Source organism: Saccopteryx bilineata, chromosome 3 (assembly GCF_036850765.1).
Source record: "Saccopteryx bilineata isolate mSacBil1 chromosome 3, mSacBil1_pri_phased_curated, whole genome shotgun sequence".
Lineage (NCBI taxonomy): Eukaryota > Metazoa > Chordata > Mammalia > Chiroptera > Emballonuridae > Saccopteryx > Saccopteryx bilineata.
The window spans coordinates 262,779,740-262,806,473 of NC_089492.1; the positions used below are offsets into that span (position 1 = coordinate 262,779,740).

Sequence of the window (26,734 nt, forward strand, 5' to 3'; positions counted from 1 at the left end):
GCTCTTTGTATCAAATATAAAAACATACAAATAACAGCACATATTATTTATGAATATATCTCCTATCAAAAAGATACAAAAGCATATAGGGGAATGATATATATCAACTTCAGGACAGTATTTACCTGGGGGTCAGAGGGAGCAAGAAAATTGATTGTTTTATTTCTTTAAAGAGTTAAGGAACCCTGGCCAGGCAACTCAGTTGGTTAGAGTGCTGTCCCAATACACCAAGGTTGCAGGTTCTATATCTAGTCAAGGCACATATAGGAATCAACCAAAGAATACATAAATAAAGGAAACAACAAATCGATGTTTCTCTCTCAAATTAATAAGTAAATTTTTTTAAAGAGAAAAAAACCTGAAGCATATGTAACAAAAATATTAGTATCTGTTTAATTTAGAAAGTTACTGCACACTTAAAGATCATCCGTTATAGACTTTTCTGAGTATTTGAAATTTTTGTAACTAAAAACTTAAAAAAATCTTTACTATTTATTTAGCACATATCTTTTTAATATGTGTTAAAACATTTTGGAAACTGTAAACCTCTTTATGAAATTATCAGTACTACCAGTCTCATTAGTAGTAACAAATTTTTCATCTGGAACCAGCCTCTCCTTCAACTGAATACTCCTTTGATATGACAACCATGACCTATATCTTAGCATTATTCGACTTCGTTAGTACCAATAACAGAGATCGACTATAATGACAATTTTACAGATCCGCACCATGTAATAGTTATACTCTGCATTTCTATTTTGCTTTCTATATAGCACCTGTTCTTGATGAGAACGAAGAGATGCTCCATAATAAGACTAGAAAACTACAATACAGAACTAGCAAGACACCTTATTTGAAGCAAGACAAGAAGGAGGCTCCCAAACACTTAGCTAATACTACAGGCAAACACCAAGACTTCAAAATTAGCAAAGAAAGAAATGGTAATTAGTTGCATCTGGGAAAATAATCTGGCAGCAGACCTTCCCTTTGGAAGACAAAAAAGGCATTTAGCTAGGCTGAAATAGCATGAGAGAAAAGCAGGTAGCCAATATGCACGCAGAAGACAAAGCCAGAGCTGTTTAGATCTTCCAGTAAAACTGGTAACAGTAAAGAACAGTGGGCTAGGTCAAAAACCCTGAAAGTTATAAAATCCATTAATTATTGAGTACATGCAAAGTCCATGTTCCTGTTCCATACCTCCCTGATTCTTTAAATCTCTATCAAGTTATTTTATGGTATGTCTTTTGTCATTCCTTCGAATTATATGGCCAAATTGACTGACTCTGTGTCTAGTTCAATTTCAGATCTCCCACAGACTCTACCTAAGACCTTGCTCATAGCTGGTCTTCAGTAAATGTTTGTGAATTCAGTTAAAGAATATATTTTCCTGCAAACTAAAACCACTAGGCAATATTGTTTTACACTCCCTGTGATGGCTATAATCTAAAAGACAGACAAAAATGTCGGTGAAGATAGGGTGAAACAGGAGCCCTCACACATTGCTGGTGGGAATGTAAAATGGTACAGCCACTTTGGAAGACAGTTTGGCAGTTTCTTAAAAAAAGTTATACATATATTTACCATAGAACCCAGAAATCCCACTCCTAGGTATATATCCAGGAGAAATGAAAATACACATCCACACAAAGACTAGTACTCAAATATTCGTATCAACGCTATTTATAATAGCAAAAAAAGTAACAACACAAATGTCCACCAACTGCTGAACAGACAAAATACATGGAACATTCACACAGCAGAATACTACTCAGCAATAACCAGGTCTGAAGCACTGACACAGGGTACAGCACGGATGAACCTCAAAGACAGTATGCTAAGTGAAAGAGCCAGACACGAAAGATCATATCCCATGACTCCCTTCGTGTGGAACGTCCAGAATAGGCAAATCGAAAGAGACAGAAAATAGATTAGTGGCTGCTGGAAGCTGGGGACTAGGAGACAGAACTGTGAATGAGCAAGGGGGGTATGCTGGGATAATAATGCTCTAAAACAGGGTTATGGCAATTGTTGTACAACTCATAAAAATCACTGAAATATACAATGAAAATGAGTCAATTTTATGGTATGTAAAATATACTTCAATAAAGTTGCTTTTTAAAAAATACCTGCATGTATTTTTCTAAAATAAAATAATAGAATGCTAACCAAAAAGATGTTTTTAAAAAGCTAACTATAGGCAAAAGAAACAGGGTGAAGGGAGCAGAGATGGATGCTAGACTTCTCTGAATACACCTTGTATTCACTTTGAAAAAGCTCCCTTTAGAACTATGTATATAAATAATGTATACAATATAATTTATATAATGAAAAATGAAACTGAAAGGGAAAAAATATCCCAAAAAACTGAACGCAAATAAGAACAAATGAACCTAATTATATATTAAATTTATGGCTTAACAACACAAAGAGAAATTATTTAAAATGACTTTAAAATACAATTATTTGTATGTCCTTAGGAAATATACACTAAGGACAAAAAGGACAGCAAAGAAATCATAAACTTCTTAGTATATTGTTAATAATAACGTTATTCTGATTCAAATATAGTACATGGCACATATGATTTTAAACACACATGTGTATATATGTGTGTGGAAATATGTAATATGTTACTGTAGTTAGGATCAAGGTTTTCAGCCTAAGAAAATGAAGGATACAAATACAGAAGTGGGCCTGACCAGGCAGTGGCGCAGTGGATAGAGCGTCGGACTGGGATGCAGAGGACCCAGGTTTGAGACCCCCGAGGTCGCCAGCTTGAGCGCGGGCTCATCTGGTTTGAGCAAAAGCCCACCAGCTTGAACCCAAGGTCGCTGACTCCAGCAAGGGGTTACCCGGTCTGCTGAAGGCCCGTGGTCAAGGCACATATGAGAAAGTAATCAATGAACAACTAAGGTGTTGCAACACGCAATGAAAAACTAATGATTGATGCTTCTCATCTCTCTCTGTTCCTGTCTATCTGTCCCTGTCTATCCCTCTCTCTGACTCACTCTCTGTCTCTGTAAAATAAATAAATAAATAAATAAATAAACAAATACAGAGGTGGGCAAAAGTTGGCTCATGGGTGATCGCATGGAAAAAGCCATGCCAGTTATGATTATTACAACAGCATTAACTGTATTTTGCATACTCACTACTCTAAACCTACCTTTGCCCAGTCCTGTGTAAAGTCAAAGAAGTTAAATAAAACTCTGTAATTCTAAGTTTGAATTAGAAATATCAGTATAAATTCATGATTTTTTTTTTTTTTTTACAGAGACAGAGAGAGAGTCAGATAGAGGGATAGACAGGGACAGACAGACAGGAACGGAGAGAGATGAGAAGCATCAATCATTAGTTTTCATTGCGCATTGCAACACCTTAGTTGTTCATTGATTGCTTTCTCATATGTGCCTTGACTGTGGGCCTTCAGCAGACCGAGTAACCCCTTGCTTGAGCCAGCGACCTTGGGTTCAAGCTGGTGGGCTTTTGTTCAAGCTGGTGGGCTTTTGCTCAAACCGGGTGGGCTTATGCTCAAACCAGATGATCCCGCGCTCAAGTTGGCAACCTTGGGGTCTCGAACCTGGGTCCTCTGCATCCCAGTCCAATGCTCTATCCACTGCGCCACCGCCTGGTCAGGCAAATTCATGATTTTTTTAAAAGAGAAAAACACAATATTAGCAGCTCTGTCCAGAGATAAAGCCCAGAAACAATGACCAACCAGTAGCACAAAGACTGGTGATAGAGAATTAAAGCCTTGGAGAAATTGCTAAGTTCAGGTCTACGACAGGAAATATATATACAAAGAATTTAGAATATCTCATTTCACAAGGAAAAAAAGTAAATTATCAAAGACTATGGGTGTCATGCCAAAGGACTCAAGAGCCTCAACTTGAAAAGGCTCTTCTTGGCTGAAGATGAAGCTAGTCGAGTATTGGAAAGAATAATAGCTGTATGTGGCTGAAACACATTTAAGCCTATATTTAAAAATTCATGAGTCATAGTGATACTCAGGGAAGAGAAAAATCAACAAAGAAACTTCTATTGGTCACCTCTGAAGATTCTCAGGGAACCAACTAATTATTCTGAAAACTGGTAAACAGAGAAGAAGTTGGGAGTATTCATCTTTTTATCTTGCCTCTCCCTAAAAGAGAAGCTATCTTTTAGGGTAACTGATAAGGTGAAGTTCTTCTTTATAGAAGTACTCTAGACAAATAATAAAAAAGAAATTATAGAATTTGAGTATCACCATTTTGCACCTACTAGTGAAATAATGGAACTAGCAATGAATATCAGTAGCTGCTAAAACTATAAGGTGAAGAGCTAACAGGGAATGCAGAATGGATCAATCAGGCTGATAACACTTGATTCCACTAATCAATCTTAACACCATGGGAAGAAAGACACCAGACATCCTGTGCCTCCTGATGTACAGCAATACAAGTACACCGCACAACACTACCATCCTCGCACTACCCCCAACAGGAAGCTGAATGTGACTGAGCCTCAGGTCTAGATCTGAACCAACAGTTTACAGGCAATACAACAGAGGAATAGAGGACATTTTTAGAAGATATACCAGAGATGACATCATCATCTTTATAATCCATATAAGATAAAAGGCCTGATTTCTTCAACACATTGCAAGGATAGGGACATTTAATGCAATATGTAGCTCTTGTTTGGGTTCTGATTCAAACAACCCACTTTTTAAAATGAGACAACTGAGAAAAATCTGAACACTGATCAGATATTTGATGATTTCAAGAAATTACTAATTGTTATGGCATTATAATATTGTTTTGCTTTTTAAAAAGTATCTTCCCAAGATACACACACTGAAATATTTACAGGTGAAATTATATGAAGTCTGGAATTTCTTTTGAGCTAACCTACTGGGGTTTGAGGAGTGCATCAGGATATAGAATAATACTGGCCATGAGTTAATGGATGCCTGTTGAGCCAGGTGAGGAGTACGTAGCAGTTCCTCAAACCATTTCCTCTACTTTCATAAATGTTTGAAATTCTCCGTAACGAAATTTTAAAGAGAGAAAGGAAACTATTCCTGATGGAGCTTTCAGGATAGGAAGAGCTCCAGTACCCTCTGCCCCAGCCATGTTTTAATTAACCGATTTGGTTTTGATTCTTTGGCCTCCGAGAGATCTAGTGGACAGGTTCCTCTTTCCTCACAACAATGAGACTAACATTGGACACTAACAGTGAGGGCAGGTTTGTAGTAGAAACATGCTTTCCCTAAAAAAAGTCCGCTGTTCATAGGGTTCTAAAGGGTAACTCTAGTCCTCGATGAAAGCTCCACAAAGTTCCTGTTTCCATTGAGAAGTAACACTTTGCAAGTTCATGTCCCTGTTTATCTTTACAGCCAAAGCACCCCGTGGTTCCACAAAAAGACGTTACCTTCATAGGTTCCATGCTGCCAACTGCCAGCACTAGTGCCAAACCAGAGCCCCCCAAAATAAGCCCTAACTCTCAGAATTGTCTCAGGTTCTCAGGAATTCTGGCACTCTTGCTGTTCTGTTTTAAACCAGCAGGTGGCGCTAACTCCCCAAATAGGACCTCACAGTGGCCTCAGTTCCTGGAGTCTAGTCAGTGCCTTCAGATACTACATTAGCCTTCAATTCCCACCTGACCAAGAAGTGCTCCTTCTAATCCATCTGCCTCCTGTAGGGCAACTGGATATGGGAGAGCTGTCCAAGATACAGCTTTGCTGAGTTGTTCTAAAGTGATTCAAGATAATCTTTTTATAAAGGTAGGGCTGTACTTACTTGAAAAGGATTGGCCTCCTTATGAAGGCCGTGTGACTAGGTGAGCACTACCAAAATGCCACTGCTCTTGGGTGTGATAAATGCTACAAGGTTGTGCTTATCAACACACACACACACAGCTACTAAGCTGTCTGCTATGAAATGAATGTTTGTGTCCCCTCAAAATTCATATGTTGAAGTTCTAATCCCCAGAGTGATTGCATTTGGAGGTGGGGCATTTAGGAAGCAATTATGTTTAAGGTCATGAGAGTGGAGCCCCCATAATAGAATTTATGCCATTATAAAAAGATGAAGCAACACGCGCTCTTTCTCTGCATGCATGCATCAAGGAGAGGTCATGTGAGGACATAACCAGGAAGAGGGCCCTCACCAAGAACCCGACCATACGGCACTCCGATCGCATATTTCCAACTTGCAGAACTATGAAAAATAAATGTCTGTTGTTTATGCCACCCAGTCTATGATAGTATTTCTTTACAGCAGCCCAAATAACTACAACAGTGCTACAATTACGCAGGCTTGTTTTAACGTCATTAAAGATGAAGAACAGTCTACATCAAAGCAGGACTGCAAGCCTTCACTCCACCTTTGAAAGCATCACAACCAACATCTCTCCCCACCCCTCAAACTCAGAGTACCTAAAGAGCCAGTTTTAACTCAACTGAGCAGACTTCAGACAACCGGACTGCAATGACAGGGCCAAACAAAACAAGTGAAAAACCCCACTGTATCATGAAAAAGATGTAGAAGTTCTGGGTTTAGGCTACAACAGCTTTATGTCCAGGCCAATCTTTATCTTCCTTTCCAACTCCCACTCTTACCCTTGTTCACTGCCAAATACAGAGAAGGGACGCTCAGCCATGTCCAAACCAAGCGACAGTGACCCGAAACTTCACAGACCCTACCTGGAAGTGCAAAATAATGGTCCAGATCAGGCCCAGGGTCAGCTTGGGGTTGCCATCTGTAATGTCATCATTGCGAATATTCACTAGTTTCACCTGAAAAAGAAACAAAAGTTGGTCATCTGTTTTGTGACTTTTGTTTTGATTTCATTTTTATAGAGATTGTCTTCATTTATATACAACAGTTAGATTGATTCTGTTTTTTTTGGTGTACAAGTCTATGAGTTTCCACACATGCATTGATTCATGTAACTACCACCACAATCAGAATAAGAGAACAGTCCCAACATCCCAAAAGGGTGACCGCATGCTGCCCCTTTAGAGTCACACCCTGTCACCTCGCCTACTCCCAGCAACCACTGATCTGTTCCCAGTTTTGCTTTTTCCAGAACGTCATATAAATGGAATCATGCAGTACATAATCTCTTGATACGGGCTTTTTTTCACTCAGCACAATGCTCTTGAGATCACCTTCAAAGTTGCTGCATGTATCAATAGTTTGTTCCTTCTACTGCTGAACACTCTTCCATTGCATTAATATACTACACAGTGTTTACCCATTCATCCACTAAAGGACACCGGGGTTGTTTCTTGAAGCAAGTATGCATAAAGCTCCTATATTCATGTACAGGTTTTTGTGTGAGCCTCTGTTTTCACTTCTCCGGGGTAAATTCCTAGGGGTGGGATTGCTGGGTCATATGGTAAATGCTTAGCTTTATAAGAACTGCCAAACTATTTTCCAGCATGACTGCACTGTCTTACATTCCCAGCAGTAAAGCAACCTTGCAAGCACGTGGTATTGTGAGTTGTTTATTAAGTCATCATAGCCCTGACTTTTTCCTTTTTTTAAGATTGGGGAGTGGGTGATGCCTCTTCTCCCAGTCTTTGGCCCACTCTAGCCTGCATTTCCCCTCCACTTCCATCCAGATATCCCTAACTACTCATGACTCCCAGAGTATCTGCTTTAACAACACAGTGCACGGCACACAGGCTGTCTCCCTGCTAGGGTGACCAAATGTCCCAGTGAGTGAAAACTGAGAGGTTTTCTAGGATGTGGGACTTCCAGTGCTGAAACCCACAACCAGCCTACTTCCACCTCAACCCCTGTGTGCCTCTTCGGTCAGACCCTCAGGGAGCTCCTGTTCAATTGTAGCAAAATGTCTCCGACTTTCCCTCTCTTTATCTCTTTAATTCAACTGAAACCTGCATGTCTCTAACGAACCCCAGTGACATCAAACAGAAGCCTCACTTTTCCCTTATACTAATGGTGAGCAGTACTATAGACTGAATGCTTGTGTCCCTCCAAAATGAATATGTTAAATCCTAATTAATAGCAATCTGATGGTAGTTGGAGGTAGGGCATTTGGGGGTGATTATGTTATGAGGGTGGAGCTCTCAGGAATGGGATTAGTACCCTTATATAAGAGACCCCAAGAGAACTCCCTCGCCCCTTCCATCATACTAGGACAGAGCTAAAAGATAGCCACCCCTGAACCAGGAACCCACGAGACACTAAAACTGCCTTGATCTGAGATTTCCCAGCCTCCAGAACCCTGAGAAGTAAATTTCTATTGTTTATAAGTCGCCCAGTCTAGGGCGTTTTGTTAGAGCAGCCTGAATGACTAAGACACATAAGCAAGTTCTTTTCCTTTTCTGTACCTCAGAAGTTCCCCTTCCAGTCTGGGAATGCAGTTTTTGTGATCACTAAGGACTAACAACCCACAGTTGGTTGGTTGGCAGTAGCAGCCAAGTCCACATTCCTCAGTCTGACCTCCATCAGTTTTCCCTTTTATGCTGAAGTCCATCTCCCTGGGCCAAACCACACTCAGTCTCTGCGAACCCTTTCCTCGATGACTTCAGCACTAGTCCTAGTCTTCTTTCCCAACACTCCTTCTACCATCTTTCTAAGCAACTTTAGTACTTGTCTCAGTGACCTAAATATCACCTTCTCTGCACAATTCATCTGCCTTCTCAATTCCGATGACTTTCATTTTTACTCTGCTTTGGACACCTGCATAGCGACAGCTTGGACTCCAGCCTTCACGGAGAATTGTTCTAGAGTGCTCTCTGCCCTTCTCTGAGCCAACTGTTCCTTTCCACCCACATTTTCATTCTACCACAGCAACCAAATCCACTCTTGATCCTTATTTAGATGTCTAGCCAATCAATTCCTCTCAACTCACTGTGCTCATTAAAGCCCTGGTGTCCTCTAACTCTACACGCAGACAGTCCAGGGCTGCTTTCTCCAGTGCCCTAAACACCTCAGCCTCTGATTCTCTGACTGCTTTTCATTTATCAATTTATTTCAACAAATAAGTTTTTGAAATTATGGACCATTTTTATGACAAGTGATGAAGATAAAAATGTTAAAACCATGTTCCCTGGCCTCATGGGGCCTACAGTGCATTAGAATAAACCAAGAAACAACAATAAAGTAGTAAGTATTATATTGAAGTGAAATACTATGGGTGCACACAAAGAGAAGATTTTCCAAGTTAATGAGAACTGCTGATAAGAGTGATAAAAAAAAGCAAACTCCAAAAAATATGCATACCATTCAATGTTCTCTTGTCCCTGTTGTTGCCTAGCAACTATAGCTATCCCAAATCTTTTCCATACAGAGCTCTCTCTCAGCAGATGAAGTCTGTGACTCTCTCATCCCTCTTCCTCTTGACCACAAACCATCTCTGTCTTCATCTGTCCTTCCTTCCTTCTCCCTGTATCTCAGAAGAGAACCATTTTTCTTTTTTCTTTTTCTCAAAGAGAACCATACCAGCTGTGCTCTGGATCTCAACCCTCAATCCTGGACTTGGTTCCACTAATTGGGAAGCAATGGAAGGAAGGAGAGTACATAGAAAACAGCATGGAGACAGGAAGGAGCATTAAACTACACGTCAGGAGGCCCGGGTTAAAGCCCCAGCTTTGCTCTAACCTGTTCTATGATTTGGGGCAGGCAGGTCATTTCACCTATCTAGACCTCAATTTCCTTAGCTATAAAATGAAAGACCTGGGCTAGAAGATTTCTAAGGTATCTCTAGGTCTATTGCTCTTCTCCTCTCTCTCATTTTCAGTCTTCTCTTCACTGGCTTTTCCTCCTATATCTAGAAATGTGTTGCTGTCTTCTTTCCTTATCCAGAGAATGATAAATTTATTCTTCCCTTCCTATATCCAGGCTCAATATATTCTAAACACTTTTCTGCTCTATTAAAACTGTTCTCTCAAGTTACCAATGCTTAACAGCTAAGACCTTTTCCTCAGACCTGAAGTGACGCCACCTCCTCATCTAATTTTCATGACCACAATGTGACACTCTGGTTTTTCCTTTTTCCCACCTCGTTTGCTGGCTTATCTTTTTTCTTCCTTTCCACCTCCATCTAAGGTAGGTCCATACAATTTAATCTTTAGCCCAGGGGTCCCCAAACCACCCAGCCGCATGCGGCCCCCTGAGGCCATTTATCCGCCCCCCGCACTTCTGAAAGGGGCACCTCTTTCATTGGTGGTCAGTGAGAGGAGCATAGTTCCCATTGAAATACTGGTCAGTTTGTTGATTTAAATTTACTTGTTCTTGCCTGACCAGGCGGTGGCTCAGTGGATAGAGCATCGGACTGCGATGCAGAGGACCTGAGTTCGAGACCCCGAGGTCGCCAGCTTGAACATTGGCTCATCTGGTTTAAGCAAGAGCCCACCAGCTTGAACCCAAGGTCACTGGCTCCAGCAAGGGGTTGCTCGGTCTGCTGGAGGCCCACGGTCAAGGCACGTATGAGAAAGCCATCAATGAACAACTAGGGTGTTGCAACGCTCAATGAAAAACTAATGATTGATGCTTTTCGTCTCTCTCCGTTCCTGTCTGTCTGTCCCTGTCTATCCCTCTCTCTGACTAGCTCTCTGTCTCTGTAAATTTACTTGTTCTTTATTTTAAATATTATATTTATTCCCGTTTTGTTTTTTTACTTTAAAATAAGATATGTGCAGTGTGCATAAGGATTTGATCATAGTTTTTTTTATAGTCCGTCCCTCCAACGGCCTGAGGGACAGTGAACTGGCCCCCTGTGTAAAAAGTTTGGGGACCCCTGCTTTAGCCTATAACTCTCCTCTGTTAACACTCTCCCTCTCAGGAAGGTCACAAGCTCTATGTAAGGACAATAAAATGATTTGTCCACTAGTCTTTCGCACTAGCAAGTAAGACTCAGAACTGGGTCAGTCAGATTTAGCAATCACTGGGGGCTTACTAGGGGCACTGAGAACTTCCCTAAATAGGAACTGGATACCATCATTCCCTGGCTGAAGTGGGAGCCCATGGGACACTCTTACCTGTCGCCGCTTTAGGAAGTCCAGGGCAATCTGCACATTCTGCAGCCTATGAAAACGCATCCTGCCCTTCTCCCGGGGCTGCAAACAAAAACAGGGGTGTTGATTTTAGCTACACCAATTTACCCATGCAGATCACTCTCATTTCAGAGTCAAAGACCACAAAGAACCCTTCATGGCTGAAGCCAGGCATGGGAGCAACGTAAAGCACCTTTCAATAGCAGAACCTGTCTGTGTCACCGTGCTCTCTTAGGTCTCCAAAAGGCCCTGGTCACTCTAAGTCCCATGAACACAGCCCGCTTTGACCACTAACGCTGAACCGCTGCCACAGCTTCTCCACAGGTTCTCCTGTGGTCCTACGTGGCCGCCTGATTCTGCATGTGAGATTAACAGAGACAAAGACTTTGGCTCTATGGCTCCTACAATCAGATAAATGCTATTGGAAAGTCCTAATTGCATATTGCACAGGGATGGGCAAGCCAACCTTACTGCAAACACAGCAGAAAGAAGCCTGAGGTAGCTCATTTTAAACTAGGGAATAGAAATTACATATGATCAATAAACAAGTGAAAAAATCCAAATGATAGGCAAAAATCAGGAAGAAACCTATTTTCCAGGAAGATAAGTTTCCATGAAGGAAAGCTACCCTTCACCCCAGTATGAAATACCGAGAGCTAACAAAACCTTGATGGTATAGGGATGTTCAATGTGATATCCCCCCCAAAAGGTATTTTCTCCAGTTCCTTAATCCTAGATGTCACATAAGCCACAGAAGAAGAGCCCATCTCCACCCCCTGCCTCTGGAGCCCTAACCATAGCCCAACTATTATCCCTCCAAAAGTACATGAAGTCTGTTTGCCCAATATGCAGGTTGACTATATACATCTGAAACATTCTCTCCTGCTCACTGTACAATGTTGCTTTTATCTTCCTAAAGCTGGAACTAAAATATCACTCTCATTAGATTATGCCCAGTTCATTTGTAAATGTCAAATTGGTACTTAAAGGCTGATAAAATAAAGTAGTTCTGTTGTGGATACCTGCAGAGGAAACCTTTTCCCAAGTTAAAATGAGCAAAAAGTGACCCAACAGGTGGAAAGAGGTAAAGGCATCTCTCTGGGCATGCCCTCCCCAACACTTCTAAGGAACACTCCCAAACTATTAATTTACCAGGATGTTGATGCCTCTCTGGGCAACTTCTTAAGTCAAAGGTTTAGGAAAATTCTTTAAGGCAAGAACCTCTTGTCAGTCATTTCAGTAATTATTGCAAATATGGCTTAAGGAATGACAGAGCCTATGAAACTGAAGATTCTAAGACAATGAAAAAGGAGATCAATGAAGTGAAAAGATGACTTTAAGAGGACAGGGAATGGGAAATATTGCCTAATCCCTGTTATTGGAGAAAGGTCATGGGCTATAATTTAGGGCCTGCAAGCAGGAAATGCCCCTTCCACACACCCTAATCTTTACTCCTAGGTACTCCCCACCAAAAGTAAATAACCTTAAGAACATGCAAGTTAAACTCTGTCCTCCACAGCAACTAGAGATATTATTGACCAAGGCGGTGCATCTCCATGCAGTGAGTGGTTTGCAAACAACAGGCCATTCTGAAAACAAATGACGTGGTGTGTGGTGAGAGCCTGGAGGATAGAGAGGTGGAGAGAGAGTACCTACCAGTTAGTCTGGATGAGCAATTAACTGTCATGCTATCAATTAGACTTTCCAATTCGGTACTCTGGACTCAGGCAACACAACAAGGCCACAAGAAAGCCATGGGTCTCCAGGTCTCAAAGGGACTTGATTCCTCCCAAACACCATTATTCCCTTTGTGTCAACCATTCTCAGATGAGCAAAATAATTCCCACTTCAGGATCCTCTAACAGTGGCCAGAGGCACAGTTTTAACCACTTTCTTTGGGACCCAAATTCCCAAGTAGAGAGGGAAGAAGGCAATTGGTAACTGAGCTACTGCAGACCTGGAGACCCTCAGATTCTCTGATGGCCCTGCAGTGCCAGCTGAGATGCTGGCATCACTGAGAGGACCTACTACATCATCATCATCTTCCTCCTCCTGCTCCTCGCTGTTTGTGTGGCGCCAGGAGGGCATGCTCACCAGACGGAGGGTCTTCAGCCCTGCTGGCTCCTTTGGCCACCAACCAAGGCAAAGACACAACAGAGTAACAAGAAATTCACAACACAAAAATGAAAAGGGGATGAATGCAGCATTAAACAACAACAAAAAAAGGATGAAAATACCCTCCCACATCTAAAAAGAGGCAAGACCAGAACAGATGGTTTTATTGAACATGTCTTATGTTGAAACACAGCCTCAATTCTCCACAGCCAACCACCCTCTCTGTTTTGTGAATCAATGAAGGGAGAAAGAGACAAAGTGAAAAGCGTGAAAGAGATATTTGGATTGTTTTCAGTGATAAGATGATATCCTATGAATATCTTGATAAACACCTACAGGTTTTTAAAGGTTAGGAAAATAAATTAGATTGGAATGGTTTTAACCTGTTTCGTAAGCAATGGCACCAAAAATGTCCCTTTCCAATATAAAATCACTACAAGTCATCAAACATACCAGGCAAATTGCACAAAATATAACTTGATGAGCTCTGAGGAGTAAAATCCAGCATAGCAAAGGTGAAATTCTGAATACCCATGAAATTTATGAATGAGGGCCAGAGAAGAACTAGAATTCACTCTGTGCTGGCTGTGCTAATAAGAGCATCTGTCAATTTTAGGCCATTAAAAATTATAACATAATTCTATTGCAAGGCAAAAAAAGATGTGAAACCAAACCAAAGGGCCCAAGGGAAGCCAAACCCAATCCTAGATGGAGCTGAATATTACTTAGGGAGTAAAATCTAACATGCCAAATTCTGTTCCTAAAACACAACGAATAATGACTACGGATTCACCAATGGCAGTGAGTGGGCTGAGCTTCCCAGACTACTCAAACTGTGCGCCTGCCTCTCCTCAGTTCTCTTTCCTCACAGATGTTTCCAGTAGTCAACCCTAGACTTCTCTAAGTGAAAATTATGTTGTCTGTGATGCTGGAGCTAGAACAGAAACTGCACAGGAGCACCTGCTTCCATTAGCCTCAAATATATGAAACAATGGGCCCGTCAAGTGAGATTGTTTTAATCCTGCAAACAAAGCAAGTATGAGGACTATCATCTGACAAGCTAAGAGGCTCACACAAATTTGCCCTCAGGCATATAGGTGTTTCCCACGAGCAACGTTTAATACGTTTAATACACTCGGAGAGGAGGCAGGTACAGTTGGTTGTCCAAGGAGCCCAAATGTATTGACTGTATCTAGGGCTGTGCTCAGGCACCAATTTCAGCATCCTTTAAACCTGTGAGACTCAGTGAATCACAGCAGGAGAAAAGTGAGGTGAATTGGGGGAAAAATTACTCGAAACATCTGGGCTTTTAAATGTAAACTTCAGGACCTGAGCTGAATTCAGAAAATTAAACAATTCATAATAAATGGAAAAATAAGAAAAAGTCTATATATATAGTATGAAATAAAATTCCAAGAAGAAAAATACACCTTAATAAAAATTTTTTTCTGAATCTACTATTCCTAAAATACTACTAGTATCTGTAAATGGATTTAAAAACAAGTAAGGAGAAAGTATGCAGTTATGAAAGAAATATAACTGATACCTGAATCTATCAAGAAATGAGAATACATGACACATCATTTTGGATTAAGATAAAATCACACCATATGTAAACTGTAGATCTGAGATGGAAATAAAGTCCACCCATAATCTCTTCTGCTTCTGACTCCCATGTCACAAAGCAAGCAATGATGGCCACTGCCCCACCACTCAGCACGATGGACCGATAGATACGTCATTAACAGGGCCACACCTGTGAGGTCACACATTAGGGGAAGGGAGAAGCTCACCAGTTTGATGCCCGAGAGGACCTCCAGCAGAGAGATCAGGTTATGGCCATCCCGCAGATCTTCATAAAGATCATTGATGTGCTTGCGGACCTGTGCACAACAGTAAAACAGACTGCTTTTTATTTGAGCTTGAATTACCTTATTCTCTACAAAAGAATCTCTGTAAACAAATTAAATATTTGAAACTGGAAACAGTAAATTCAGGAATTTTCAGGTTGGAGTACAGCACATGAACACTTACCAAAAGTGTGTGTTTTTTTTAAAATTGAAGCCAGATTTATTACACATTATGGCAACCCTGAACAGTATTCAAGAAAGTCTGGGCAAGGAGATGGGGAGTCTTAATCATCCTGAAACGCTTCATGAATTATTATGAACCTAAATGAGATACGATGGCCAATGATGGACAGGTGAGTCGCCCAGAGGTAAAAAAGCCTTCCAGAGAGTATACAAAGGAAACTAAAATACCAGGTACCCTGCTTCATAGGGTATACATCTAATTTAACCCCTCTCTTACCAAATATTTTACAGTAAATTTGAGAATTATCTTCCTTTTAGGAAAAATAATTCCAATTTTATAACAGAAACTATGGAAAAACAAATCTCACTTTGGAAAAATATATGGTTAAAATCCAAATCTATGCAAAATGCTTTCCCTGTTATCCCATCTACCCCTCACATCCACCAGGCAGGTTTTATTATTATTCCTATGTTATACATGAGGAAATGAGGCACAAAGAGGTTAAATAACTTGCCCAGTATCACAGGTGGAAAGCTGGCCTCAATTTGGTCTTTTTGAATTTTAGTCTTTTCCATTAACTTCTATATGTTTTTTTTAACTTCTATGTTTTATAATCAACCATAATATTCTTTTATTTACTGAATCCAAATAACCCCTGTGAGGTTTATTTGTGACCCATATTCGATAAGCGAAACTGAGGCTCTGAGATGTTAAGGCCTCATAGCTTTGGTAAGTGGCAGTAGGTCTTCTGACTTATTCCAAATCTAGTGATACTTCACTGAGTGACACTCACAACACAGAATCAGAAGATTAGTAGAAATTACAAGGAGAAGAATTCCTTTTCAAAATAAATAATTTTCTAGATAACAATAAAAGGGCCAGTTTCAGATGTAGTCGATTTCTAGACACTGGGATTTTTCAAGTAGAGACTGGGATATTGAGGTTTCTAAATTTGTGTGGAAAACTGAATTACAGTCCTTTCCAATTATAATATCTAGCATTCAAAAACAGAAAGGGAATTAGAAAAGATGAAAACTGTATCTATCTGAGAAGACTTCCCAAACTAGAAAAAACTTGAAAAATTACAAAATGTTTTGAAAGAAAGAAAGAAGATAGGAAAACCATATAAAACAAGGTATAGCGTTTGAAATTTGCAAGTTATACATGTTTGTGTGTATGTGTATTAAGGAATAAAGTAACAGGTAGAGTACCTGAATGAAGAAAAATGGTTCATAATAAATCGCATAATAGCTTTCAAATACTGAAAGAACATCTCTTCAATTTCTGAGCTATTTACAATGTACTCATTATAGATATGACACACTTTCTGGTTTAAGCGGCAACATTTACATTTCTCTTCCTCACTTGAAGTTGACAATGAACAAAACAATGCACCCAGCTCAGACTTGTAGTATTTGTTGATTTTCAGGGTGTCAATACTCCCACCATGACCACTTGCAAGCTGCTATTATAATCTCACTAAATGCAACGTTGGGAAGAAAAGTACATTTTGCACACCATTATGTAGTGTTTTCATCACATAAATACAAAAGACATAATTAACCTCAAGAACACAGATAATAAGAGTATGTAGAAAAATAACTATGAAGTGATGAGTTTTGAGTATTTACTACTTTTATTTTAAATAGAATGTATTTAACTATAAGTTTATATAATTTAATTTTTAACAATGGCTATGCTTAGCAACAAGCTCACAAAATTCCCCAGAATTTAACATTTGGCTCTTGTGAGCCTGTGTAAACTGACTCTAGCACACCAGTGGCTCCAAGATTTTAGGACCTCTCCCTCAGATGGGTCCAAGGTTTCGAACTCTGCAGCCAGAAGAGCCACTAACAGAAAGAAGCAGTCATGAGGGTTGGAAAGGGAATGAATTCGACAAATTCAGTTTTAAGTATGTTGAATGTAAAGTGGCCACAAAGGAGCTACAAATGGAAATGTTCTTGAAGCAGCTGAAAATACCAGAATTCCATTTGGGTCAGCTGAGAACTTAAGTTTAGAAGTCATGTGCATAGAGGTGCTAACTAGAGACATGGGAAATGTTGGGCTTTCTGGGTTAGGGGCAAGCGAGAAGAGCAGAGTGCTAAGGACTGAGCCTGAGGGAATAGCCAAAATTAGAAGGCAGAGACGGAAAAGCAATCAATGAGGGGGGGGGGGCGCACAGCAGTGAGAGGTAGACAAAAAACTGAGGACGTATAATCAAGGAAAGGGTGATCAAAAACACTGAGAATGTATAATCAAGGAAGGGGTGATCACCAGCATCTAATGCTACAGGACAAGGAGGATGAGGACTAAGAAAGGGTTTTTTAATTTTCCTACAATAAGTGTGTTTGGGATTATAATTTTCTGAAGAGTGGTAGAAAGGAAATCAGATTATCAATGAATGGTAATTTAAAAATAAATAATTCAAAATATTAAAAACTTGGTATTAAGGATTAAGAAGAGAAGAGATAACAACAAGGGACTTATTTTTGATAATATAACATCTGAATATAGGGTATAAATAATAGCAGGAATGGACACTGAATAACTATTTAAATGAATTAAAAGTAGGGTTAAGGACCAGTTGAGATCATGTTATCAATAGGATATTAAATACCACAGGGTACTGAAAAGAAAAAGGAGGCACTTTGAAATGCAAAGTTAATTTCACAGCAAGGCCCCAAAATTCCAGTTATATTTTACAACTATGAATAGCAAAATTCAACCACTTTATAAGAAATTTAGTGGAAAACTAGTTTGTTATATCTCTCAGTCCTTCTCTGATTACACAAAATAACTGTGAAAACCAACAGAGAGAGATATAGACAGAGGTAACAGGAAAGGAGAATGCTGAAGTATTTTCCCCTTCGGAGAATTTTCAAGAACAGAGAACAGTCTGTTCCTGAAGCATACTGGTCACAACTCTGCCCAGAGAAGGACAAAAACTAACTAACATTCTAGTGCTTCCATGTCAGAAACTTTTCAATTGTAGAAACAGAATCTGGAGAGCTTAATTAACATCCCACGATCACACATCCAGTAAAGGGCCAGGCTGATCAAATCTAGGTCTGCTCCATTCTGAAGTCTTTATCTCTTCTACAAATACAAAGTTGACTCTAAAGTTTTCCACAAATGCCTTAAGAAAATGTCCAGTAAAGTAAGTATCATTAGTTATAGAGACAGCTGCATAAAATAAAGCCAAGAGTGCTCAGAAATCATCAATATGTATGTTTCCAACAAATAATCATGCTCTCTGTCAACAAAAGAGTAGAAAACTTCAACTATCCAGATTGTTGACTGTTTGTACTGCCTGTGAAAAATCACTGTCAAAGTGAGTGAAGGCCTCTAGAGAATATGTATGAATGGCTAACAAACTCATGAAAAAATGCTCAATATCACTAGCCATAAGGAAAATGTAAATCAAAATTTTAGTGAGATACCACATCACATCTAGTAGGATGGCCACAATTGAAAAAACACACACACACACAAAAATGGATGATAAGTGTTTGATGGAGATGTAGAGAAACCGGAAACCTCATACACTGCTGGTGGAAATGGAAAATGCTGTGGCTGCTTTGGCAAAAAGTCTTGACAGTTCCTCAAAAGGCTAACCGCAAGTTATCATATGATCCAGTAACTCCACTCCAGGTATATATAAGAGAATTGAAAGCACGTCCAGAAAAAAAAAAAAAAACCCAAAAACTTGTACATGACTGAATGTTCACAACAGCAATCACTGCTTGTAATAGCCAAAAAATAAAAATAACTCAAATATCTATCAACTGATAAATGGGTACACAAAATGCTGTACATCCATAGAATGGAATATTATTCAGCAAAAAATACTGATTCAGGCTATAACATAGATGAACCTTGAAAATATTATGCAAAGTGAAAGAAGCCAGTAAAACAAAGGAATAGATCACATGCTGTATGATTCCATTTATATGAGACATCCAGATCAGGCAAATCTATAGAGACAGAAAGTAGATACCATATTTCCCCATGCATAAGATGCTCCCATGTATAAGACGCACCTTAATTTTGGGGCCTGAAATTTGGAAAAAAAAAAAAAAAAAGAATGTACTGTATTATATAAGGTTATTGAACTCAAGGTTTTATTCATCATAAAATTCATACAACTCCTCATGACTGTCAAAACTCCCATCCATTAACTTGTCCTTATCTGTGTCTGATGACGAATCACTGTCTTCATATATTGCCTCGTCCGCAGTTTCATCTATGGCATTAGAAATGCCACAGTTCTATAACCAGTGTATAAGACGCACCCAGTTTTTAGACCCCAAATTTTTGGGGGAAAGGTGCGTCTTATACATGGGGAAATATGGTAAGTGGTTGCCTGGGGCTGGGAAGGATATTGGGGGGTTAGGGTATAGGGTTTCTTTTGGGGGTGATGAAAGTGTTCTAAAATTGACTATGATAACTGTACAACTCTGATAATATACTAGAAGCCATTGAATTATACACTTTAAATGGGAGAATTGTACATGTGAGTTAAATCTCAAAAAAGAAGACATTTTGAAAACTAATGACTAAATTTTGTGAGACCAAGTCCATCCTAACCCAGGTCAATCTTCCCCAACCCCCCATGCATTATTAATAAACCAAGGAAAAGCTCTGCACTCCAATTTTTTTTTTAAAGATTTTACTTATTGATTTCAGAGAAAGGAGAGAGAGAAAGGTGGAAGCCATCAACTCAGCTGCTTCTCGTCTGTGCCTTATCCGGGAGTGCCCCGGGGTTTCGAACCAGTGACCTCAGCACTGCGGATCAACGCTTTAACCACTGCACCACCACAGGTCAGGCTGCTCTCCAATTTTTTAAAGATTGTTTGAAGTTATAAAAAGATAAACGGCTATCCTCAATTTCTGATTGGCTTTTTTAGCAAAGGGAATAAATTATACTAAGTGCTTAGAATCAGAATCTGAGCCCAAAGGGATTTTAAAGATTACTTAACTCTAACACTCTCAGATTACAGATAGGAAAATGTTGCCTGGAGAAGTTAAATAACTTGTGTCATATAATGTAGCTGGGAAGTTTCAGATCACTGTCTCCTGACTCCGAGTTCAGTGCTCTTTCCCTTCACAAGACACCCGTGACACTTGAGGGGTAGAAATGGCATATAGCAATGTTATTAAATTATAAAAGGTCACCCAAAAGAACCAAGGATTATCATGTAGTATTCTTTGATACCTGCAGAGAACCTGATCTAGAAAAGCTTCCCTGTAAGGCTGTTAAAAGAAAACACAAGCAGCTCCATTTTCTTGATCCAAATTATATTGAAGAGCAAAATAAAATAGGTCAGAGGGGAAAGTTTTAAAGACAAGAGTATATCATTTACTCTCAGTTATACTTATTAAAAGATACAGGAGCCCTGGCCGGATAGCTTGGTTGGTTAACGTATCCTCCTTTAGCCCAGAGGCTGCTGGTTCGATCCCCGTTCAGGGAACACACAGGAACAGATCGATGTTCCTGTCTCTACCCCCACTCCTTCCTCCCTCGCTAAAATCAATAAATAAAAATTTAAAAAAGATACAGATAAAGTGAAAGTGAACCTAGTAATTTCAAATGGATTTCTGAATTTATACATTTCTAAACTATATGAAGGAAATTCCATTTTAATTTAGTGGCCAAATTTATCCTCAAGGAAAAGCCTAATGCTAAAAAACAGATTATAGTTGGCCTGTACTTTTCCCTCAGGAAAGAACTCCTCAAATGCAGGGAATAAGAAGGGAAGGCCAGCCTGACCAGGCGGTGGCACAGTGGATAGAGCATTGGACTGGGATGCGGAGGACCCAGGTTCAAGACCCCAAGGTTGCTAGCTTGAGCGTGGGCTCATCTGGTTTGAGCAAAGCTCACCAGATTGGACCCAAGGTTGCTGGCTTGAGCAAGGGGTTACTCAATCTGCTGTAGCCCCATGGTCAAGGCACATATGAGAAAGCAATCAATGAACAACTAAAGTGCCACAATGAAAAACTGATGATTGATGCTTCTCATCTCTCTGCGTTTCTGTCTGTCCCTATCTATCCCTCTCTCTGACTCTCGCTCTGTCTCTGTAAAAAAAAAAAAAAAAAGAAGGGAAGGCTGGAATCCCTGTTGGAGTAAGTAGAGTGAGTGAGAAGAACAAAGCATAAAGCTCTTTGCAGACAATTCTATCCTCTCTCTATTTTGAGAGTTCCTTAAGTTTTGAGAAATTTAACAGTGGTAGCAACCAAGTCTAATTAATTAACAAAGACCCTCTCATTGGGTTTTTGGATGACTCTAAAAATCCACAGCAGGTAGCTTTTCTTAACAGGCAGGCACTTGTGCACAGGGAGTAGAGAATCCAAGCCCAGATGTCGGCCCAAAACGTTTAATGGGGGTTGAGATGCATTTAAGAGTAAAGATCTGAAAACTCAAGGTCCAGGCAGAGATGCCACAAACAACCATCAGATGGTCACGCCTGTGCAACAAGAGCACCCACCATTCCTCTCCTCAGTGTCTAACCAGCGCTACTGTGTCCATCTCTAAAACGCCACTGCTAGTCTCCTGCTGACATTTCCCACAGACAGAAACAAGCAAAGAAGTGTGAAAGTACACGCAGAATCTAGGGAGTGAATTTTCTCATGTGGCTACAGCAAAAGCCGCTGCACAGGAGAGGGTGCCTGGAATCACCAGAGCTGTCTACTACACTGTGTTCGATCAGAGACCCTCAAACAGAGAAAAACTGAGAACAGTAAATATTCGGAGTTTAAAACTTTTGCTGGCCCTGGCCGGTTGGCTCAGTGGTAGAGCATCGGCCTGGCGTGCAGGAGTCCCGGGTTCAATTCCCGGCCAGGGCACACAGGAGAAGCACCCATCTGCTTCTCCACCCCTCCCCCTCTCCTTCCTCTCTGTCTCTCTCTTCCCCTCCAGCAGCCAAGGCTCCACTGGAGCAAAGTTGGCCCAGGCTCTGGGGATGGCTCTATGGCCTCTGCCTCAGGCGCTAGAATGGCTCTGGTTGCAACAGAGCAACGCCCTGGATGGGCAGAGCATCGCCCCCTGGTGGGCATGCCAGGTGGATCCCGGTTGGGTGCATGCGGGAATCTGACTGCCTCCCCATTTCCAACTTCAGAAAAATTAAAACAAAAACAAAAACAAACAAACAAACAAAAAATCTTTTGCTGATTTAGCTGGAATTCTTGACTAAAATTCCAGGAAGGTCAGTGGCTTCCAGATTGCAAACATAAATAAAAATGGAACAAACTATTCCATCTGCTAGATTAAATACTGGCCGTTCTCTGAAGTCAATAGGAACCGACTAGAGGAAGCGTTTCTCCTCCTTAGGAGCACATGCGGTGTCTCATCCTCTCACCCTTTCTTGATGTTCTCTTTGGGGGGATATATTTTATCAGTTACCAGGACCTAGAGATATGGCAAAGGTAATTTAAATAAAACCTAATTTAAAACTCTAGGATTTTCTTTTTGATGGTTCTGGTATATAAGCAGAACTCTTAGATATATAGGCTGGTATTCTAAATTAGGTTATTTTTTTTATTTCAGATGTTTTTAAGATTGTACTGACACTGTTCTCAAATACAAAGCCTGACCTGTGGTGGCACAGGGATAGGGTATTAATCTGGGATGCAGAAGTTACCGGTTTGAAACCCTGGCCTTGCCCGGTCAAGGCAACTACAAGAAGCATCTGCTACTAGTTGATGCTTCTCACTCCTCCCCCCTTTCTTTCTCTCTCTTCTCTCTCTAAAACTAATAAATAATCTTTTATATATATGGGGGGTTAATTTGCTTATTCCAGAACAAAAGGGTATTTGGGAATCTGAAAGATCTTAAGTCAACGAAATCTAGAACTTAAGAGGCTTGGTTGTTTTGGTCTTGTATCAGTCTACTTGTCAATGGCAACATTCACCTGGGTGGACTTGGGGAACAAAGCAAAGAATGCTTGAGTTAGAAAAAACAAATCTCGCCTGACCAGGCGGTGGTGCAGTGGATAGAGCGTTGGACTGGGATGCGGAAGACCCAGGTTCGAGACCCCGAGGTCACCAGTTTGAACCCAAGGTCGCTGGCTCCAGCAAGGGGTTACTCGGTCTGCTGAAGGCCCGCGGTCAAGGCACATATGAGAAAGCAATCAATGAACAACTAAGGTGTTGCAACGTGCAATGAAAAAAACTAATGATGGATGCTTCTCATCTCTCTCCGTTCCTGTCTGTCTGTCCCTGTCTATCCCTCTCTCTGACTCACTCTCTGTCTCTGTAAAAAATAATAATAAATTAAAAATTTATAAAAAAAAAAGAAAAAACAAATCTCAATCCCTAATTCTCAGCCAAGAGTTCAAAGAATTCCAACACTGGAGCAATGATTCTGATTAGCAGTGAATCATCTCTCTGAAAGATCCTAAGACAAGAAAACGCTATTAGAACCATAAGGGTAGAAGTCTGAGAAGGGATGACAGATAGCCAGTGATTTCAGGAAAGCCCTGGCTGGTCTCCAGTTCCTCACAATGCTACAATGTGTTCGTCTAGTTTTTCTCTCCCTCAGCTTCCTGTCATCACACAGAACGGAGGCAGAGGACAGGTCCAACAGGCAGCACCAGCTACAAATGAGCAGCAGAGAACCAGAGCATTTGTATTCAACCACAAAGTTTAGGGGGACAAGCAAGAGGCAGGATAAATTCAGTTCTTCCCATCGTTAAAGATGAGGGATGCATGCAGAGCAAATTGGGATCATATTCAGCAGAATGAATGAGTAATTTAGGTCAGAAGACTCATGATGGATCTTTAGCTCCATCCGTCACGAGCTGTCTGATCTTGGGAAGTCACTTAATCCTTCCAATTCTCACTTTCTTTAGTTGTGAAAACTGAAAAAAGAAAAGCACTTTTTACCTCTTTCAGGGTTATTATAAGGATCAAGTCAGATAAGAAAGTGCCTATCAAAATATTACTTACTCAAAGCAACAAATATGATACTTACTGGATATTTCTTGTGTCCCTGGTGCAGTGCTTGGTAGACAAAGCAGCACAATCCAGTCTAGCCCTCAAGGAGCACTCTAACAGAGGAAACCAATGTGTGAACATACAAGATGTCTCCTCAAGGTGGTACAGAGATGAAGCTGCAATTAATTTAGTGCAAGGGAGGGAGGTCAGAGTCTCAGGACAGTGATTATGGACCTGAGGCTTGAAGGGTAAGTGGGTGACGGCCGGGCAGAGGAGGCTGGGACATAGACGCATTCTGGGCGTGGGGGGGAATGAGTAAGAAGGAGGTGTGACAGTACAGGGAGCAGGAGGTTGTCTCCTGTGGCTACAGCACAGGCTACACGGGGGGGGGGGGGGGGGGGGGGGGTTGGAAAAGAAGCTGGACAGACTGGAACCAGGCTGTGAAGGGCTCTGCATCATGACAGTTACTGTCATCAAACAAGAGGCAACTGGTCCATACACTGAAAGAATTAGGAGAGCACCAGTTTCCCTCCCACTTCCTTCTCTGTCCTCACATTGAAAAAAGAAGATACAATATCTGCATTCAAGTTATAATCTAGCAGAAAGATCTATGCCACAGGTGCTGCAACGGAAGTACAAAGAAGTACAGGGAAGGGCACAGGCAGAGGGTAGTCAACTCCACGTGGGAGAGTCAAGAACATGTTTATTAAGGAGGTGTTAAGTTGATTTTATCCAGGCAGCACAGAGCTGGGGAAGGTATTTCATGCAGAGGGAGAACATGAGCAAAGATACAGTCATAAGATAGCATGGTACACAATTCGGCAAGAGCTTCAAGTATGACAGGAATACAATGCTGTGAGCCTGAAAAGGCAGGCAGAAGCCAGTGCCAATACTGCACAGGCCAAGTTCTAAAATTTCTGTTCTGCCTCTTTGTAGTGTGACCTTAAACAGGCTACTGAGTCTCTCTAAATCTCAATCTTCATTGATAAAATGTGAATATTAATAGAATTTACAGCACAAGGTCACTGAAGAATTGAAACTAACATAAAATAATGCTGAATGTCAACTGTAATTGAAAAAGAATTTTCAAGGTCACTGAAGCATTAAATGAGGTAACCTATGTAAAGGGCTTATGAGGACAGAATGCCTGGTTTACAGTAAACACTCAAAAAACTACCATGATTACCATGATTATAGAAAACTTAATTAGGAAACTATTATAGTGTTAAAGGCAAGAGACAAAGAGGCCTTGACTAGAGCAGAGGTTAACAGGGATGGAGAAGCGAAGTCAGATGCAACTCTTTCTGAGTTGGAAGTGACAGACTATAGTGGTGACAAGGGAGAGACGATAGGCAAGACTGAATATAATATGATTCTAGGTTCACACTTGGACAGCTAGGTACATGAGCAACAATATTTAGCAACTGGGATATGTTGAATATAGGATGTGTCTGGGTAACACCCAGATGAACATGCTGAGAACACTGTAAGATACACAGGTCCTTGGTTCAGGCAAGAATTCAGGAAATGGTTCTTTCATCACCTCCTTATCCATATCTTGTAGCTTGAACATCACCCTCACTCTCAGTTCTCATTACACAAGTGGCCCTAAGGAGCCATGTTGGATTTATGTAACCATCTCCCATAGTTTACTGATGGATAGATACCTGACCCATGCAGGAAAAGGAAACCCCAGCCAATCAGGTTGCTTCTGTTTGTATCTTTGGAATCATGTAGCTGCAGGAGTTGGCATCACCAGTTGAGGAACAGCTCACACACAAATAATGGGAGAAATGCAAAGAAACGAATGTAGGAGACACACAGAAAAATTACAAGTCCTCATAAAAAGAGAAAGAGAGAGTAGCTGCCAATGAAGTTTAGTTTTCATAAAGCCCAGATGCATCTAGACATCGGATCCTGTGCGGTCGCCCTGTGTCCTCTTCTACCCGTGCTTCCTGTGTTCCATGCAACGGAACGAGACTGCCAAGCAGAGTACAGAGAACAAAACAAGGCAACGTCCAAGGTCAGGACCCTGGGGAAACATCAACATAGAGGAGACAGGCAGAGAAAGAGAAGCCAGTGAAGAGGCAGGCAAAAGGCATTCATAGAGGGAAGAGGTAATTCAGGAAAAAGCAGTATCCTAGAAGCCAATGTAAGAGAAGGCGTTAAGGAGTAGAAAGTTAGTCAACAGTATCAAATGCTACAGAGAAATCAAATAAAAGGAAGATAAAACTAGGCTACTGGATATAGCAATTAAGAAGTCTCTGTTGACCTTTCCCAGAGCAATACTGATTCTAACTAAAAAACTTTGTTTTTATATTTTGACTGCCACAGCCTGGCCTATAGTGGTATAGTGGATAAAGCGTCGACCTGGAATGCTGAAGTCACCAGTTCAAAACTCTGGGCTTGTCTGGTCAAGGCACATATTACAAGCAACAAATGAACAACTAAAGTGAAGCAACTATAGGTTGATACTTCTCACTCCCCCCCCCTCTGTAAAATCAATAAATAACATCTTTAAAAAAATCTGAACTACTACATTAGTCATACTACCATATTTCCTCATGTATAAGATGCTCCCATGTATAAGACACATCTTAATTTTAGGGCCTCAAATTTTTTTTAAAAATGTATTACATAAAG

At 40.6% G+C, this 26,734-nt stretch overlaps 1 protein-coding gene across 11 annotated transcripts in view; it reads right to left on the bottom strand.

Moving 5' to 3' along the window:
* The window catches only part of MACF1 (microtubule actin crosslinking factor 1), a 370,346-nt gene that overhangs the window by 194,958 nt on the left and 148,654 nt on the right, over nucleotides 1-26,734 (bottom strand). For 10 of the 11 annotated variants that reach the window (XM_066269582.1, XM_066269581.1, XM_066269580.1 and 7 more), the window contains 3 exons: nucleotides 14,920-15,009; nucleotides 10,997-11,074; nucleotides 6,689-6,781 (listed from right to left, as the gene is read on the bottom strand). In XM_066269582.1, coding sequence (XP_066125679.1) covers nucleotides 6,689-6,781; nucleotides 10,997-11,074; nucleotides 14,920-15,009 — 261 coding nt within the window. Of the gene's footprint in view, nucleotides 1-6,688; nucleotides 6,782-10,996; nucleotides 11,075-13,039; nucleotides 13,136-14,919; nucleotides 15,010-26,734 lie in introns of all 11 variants that reach the window. The other variant, XM_066269579.1, reaches the window with a different exon arrangement.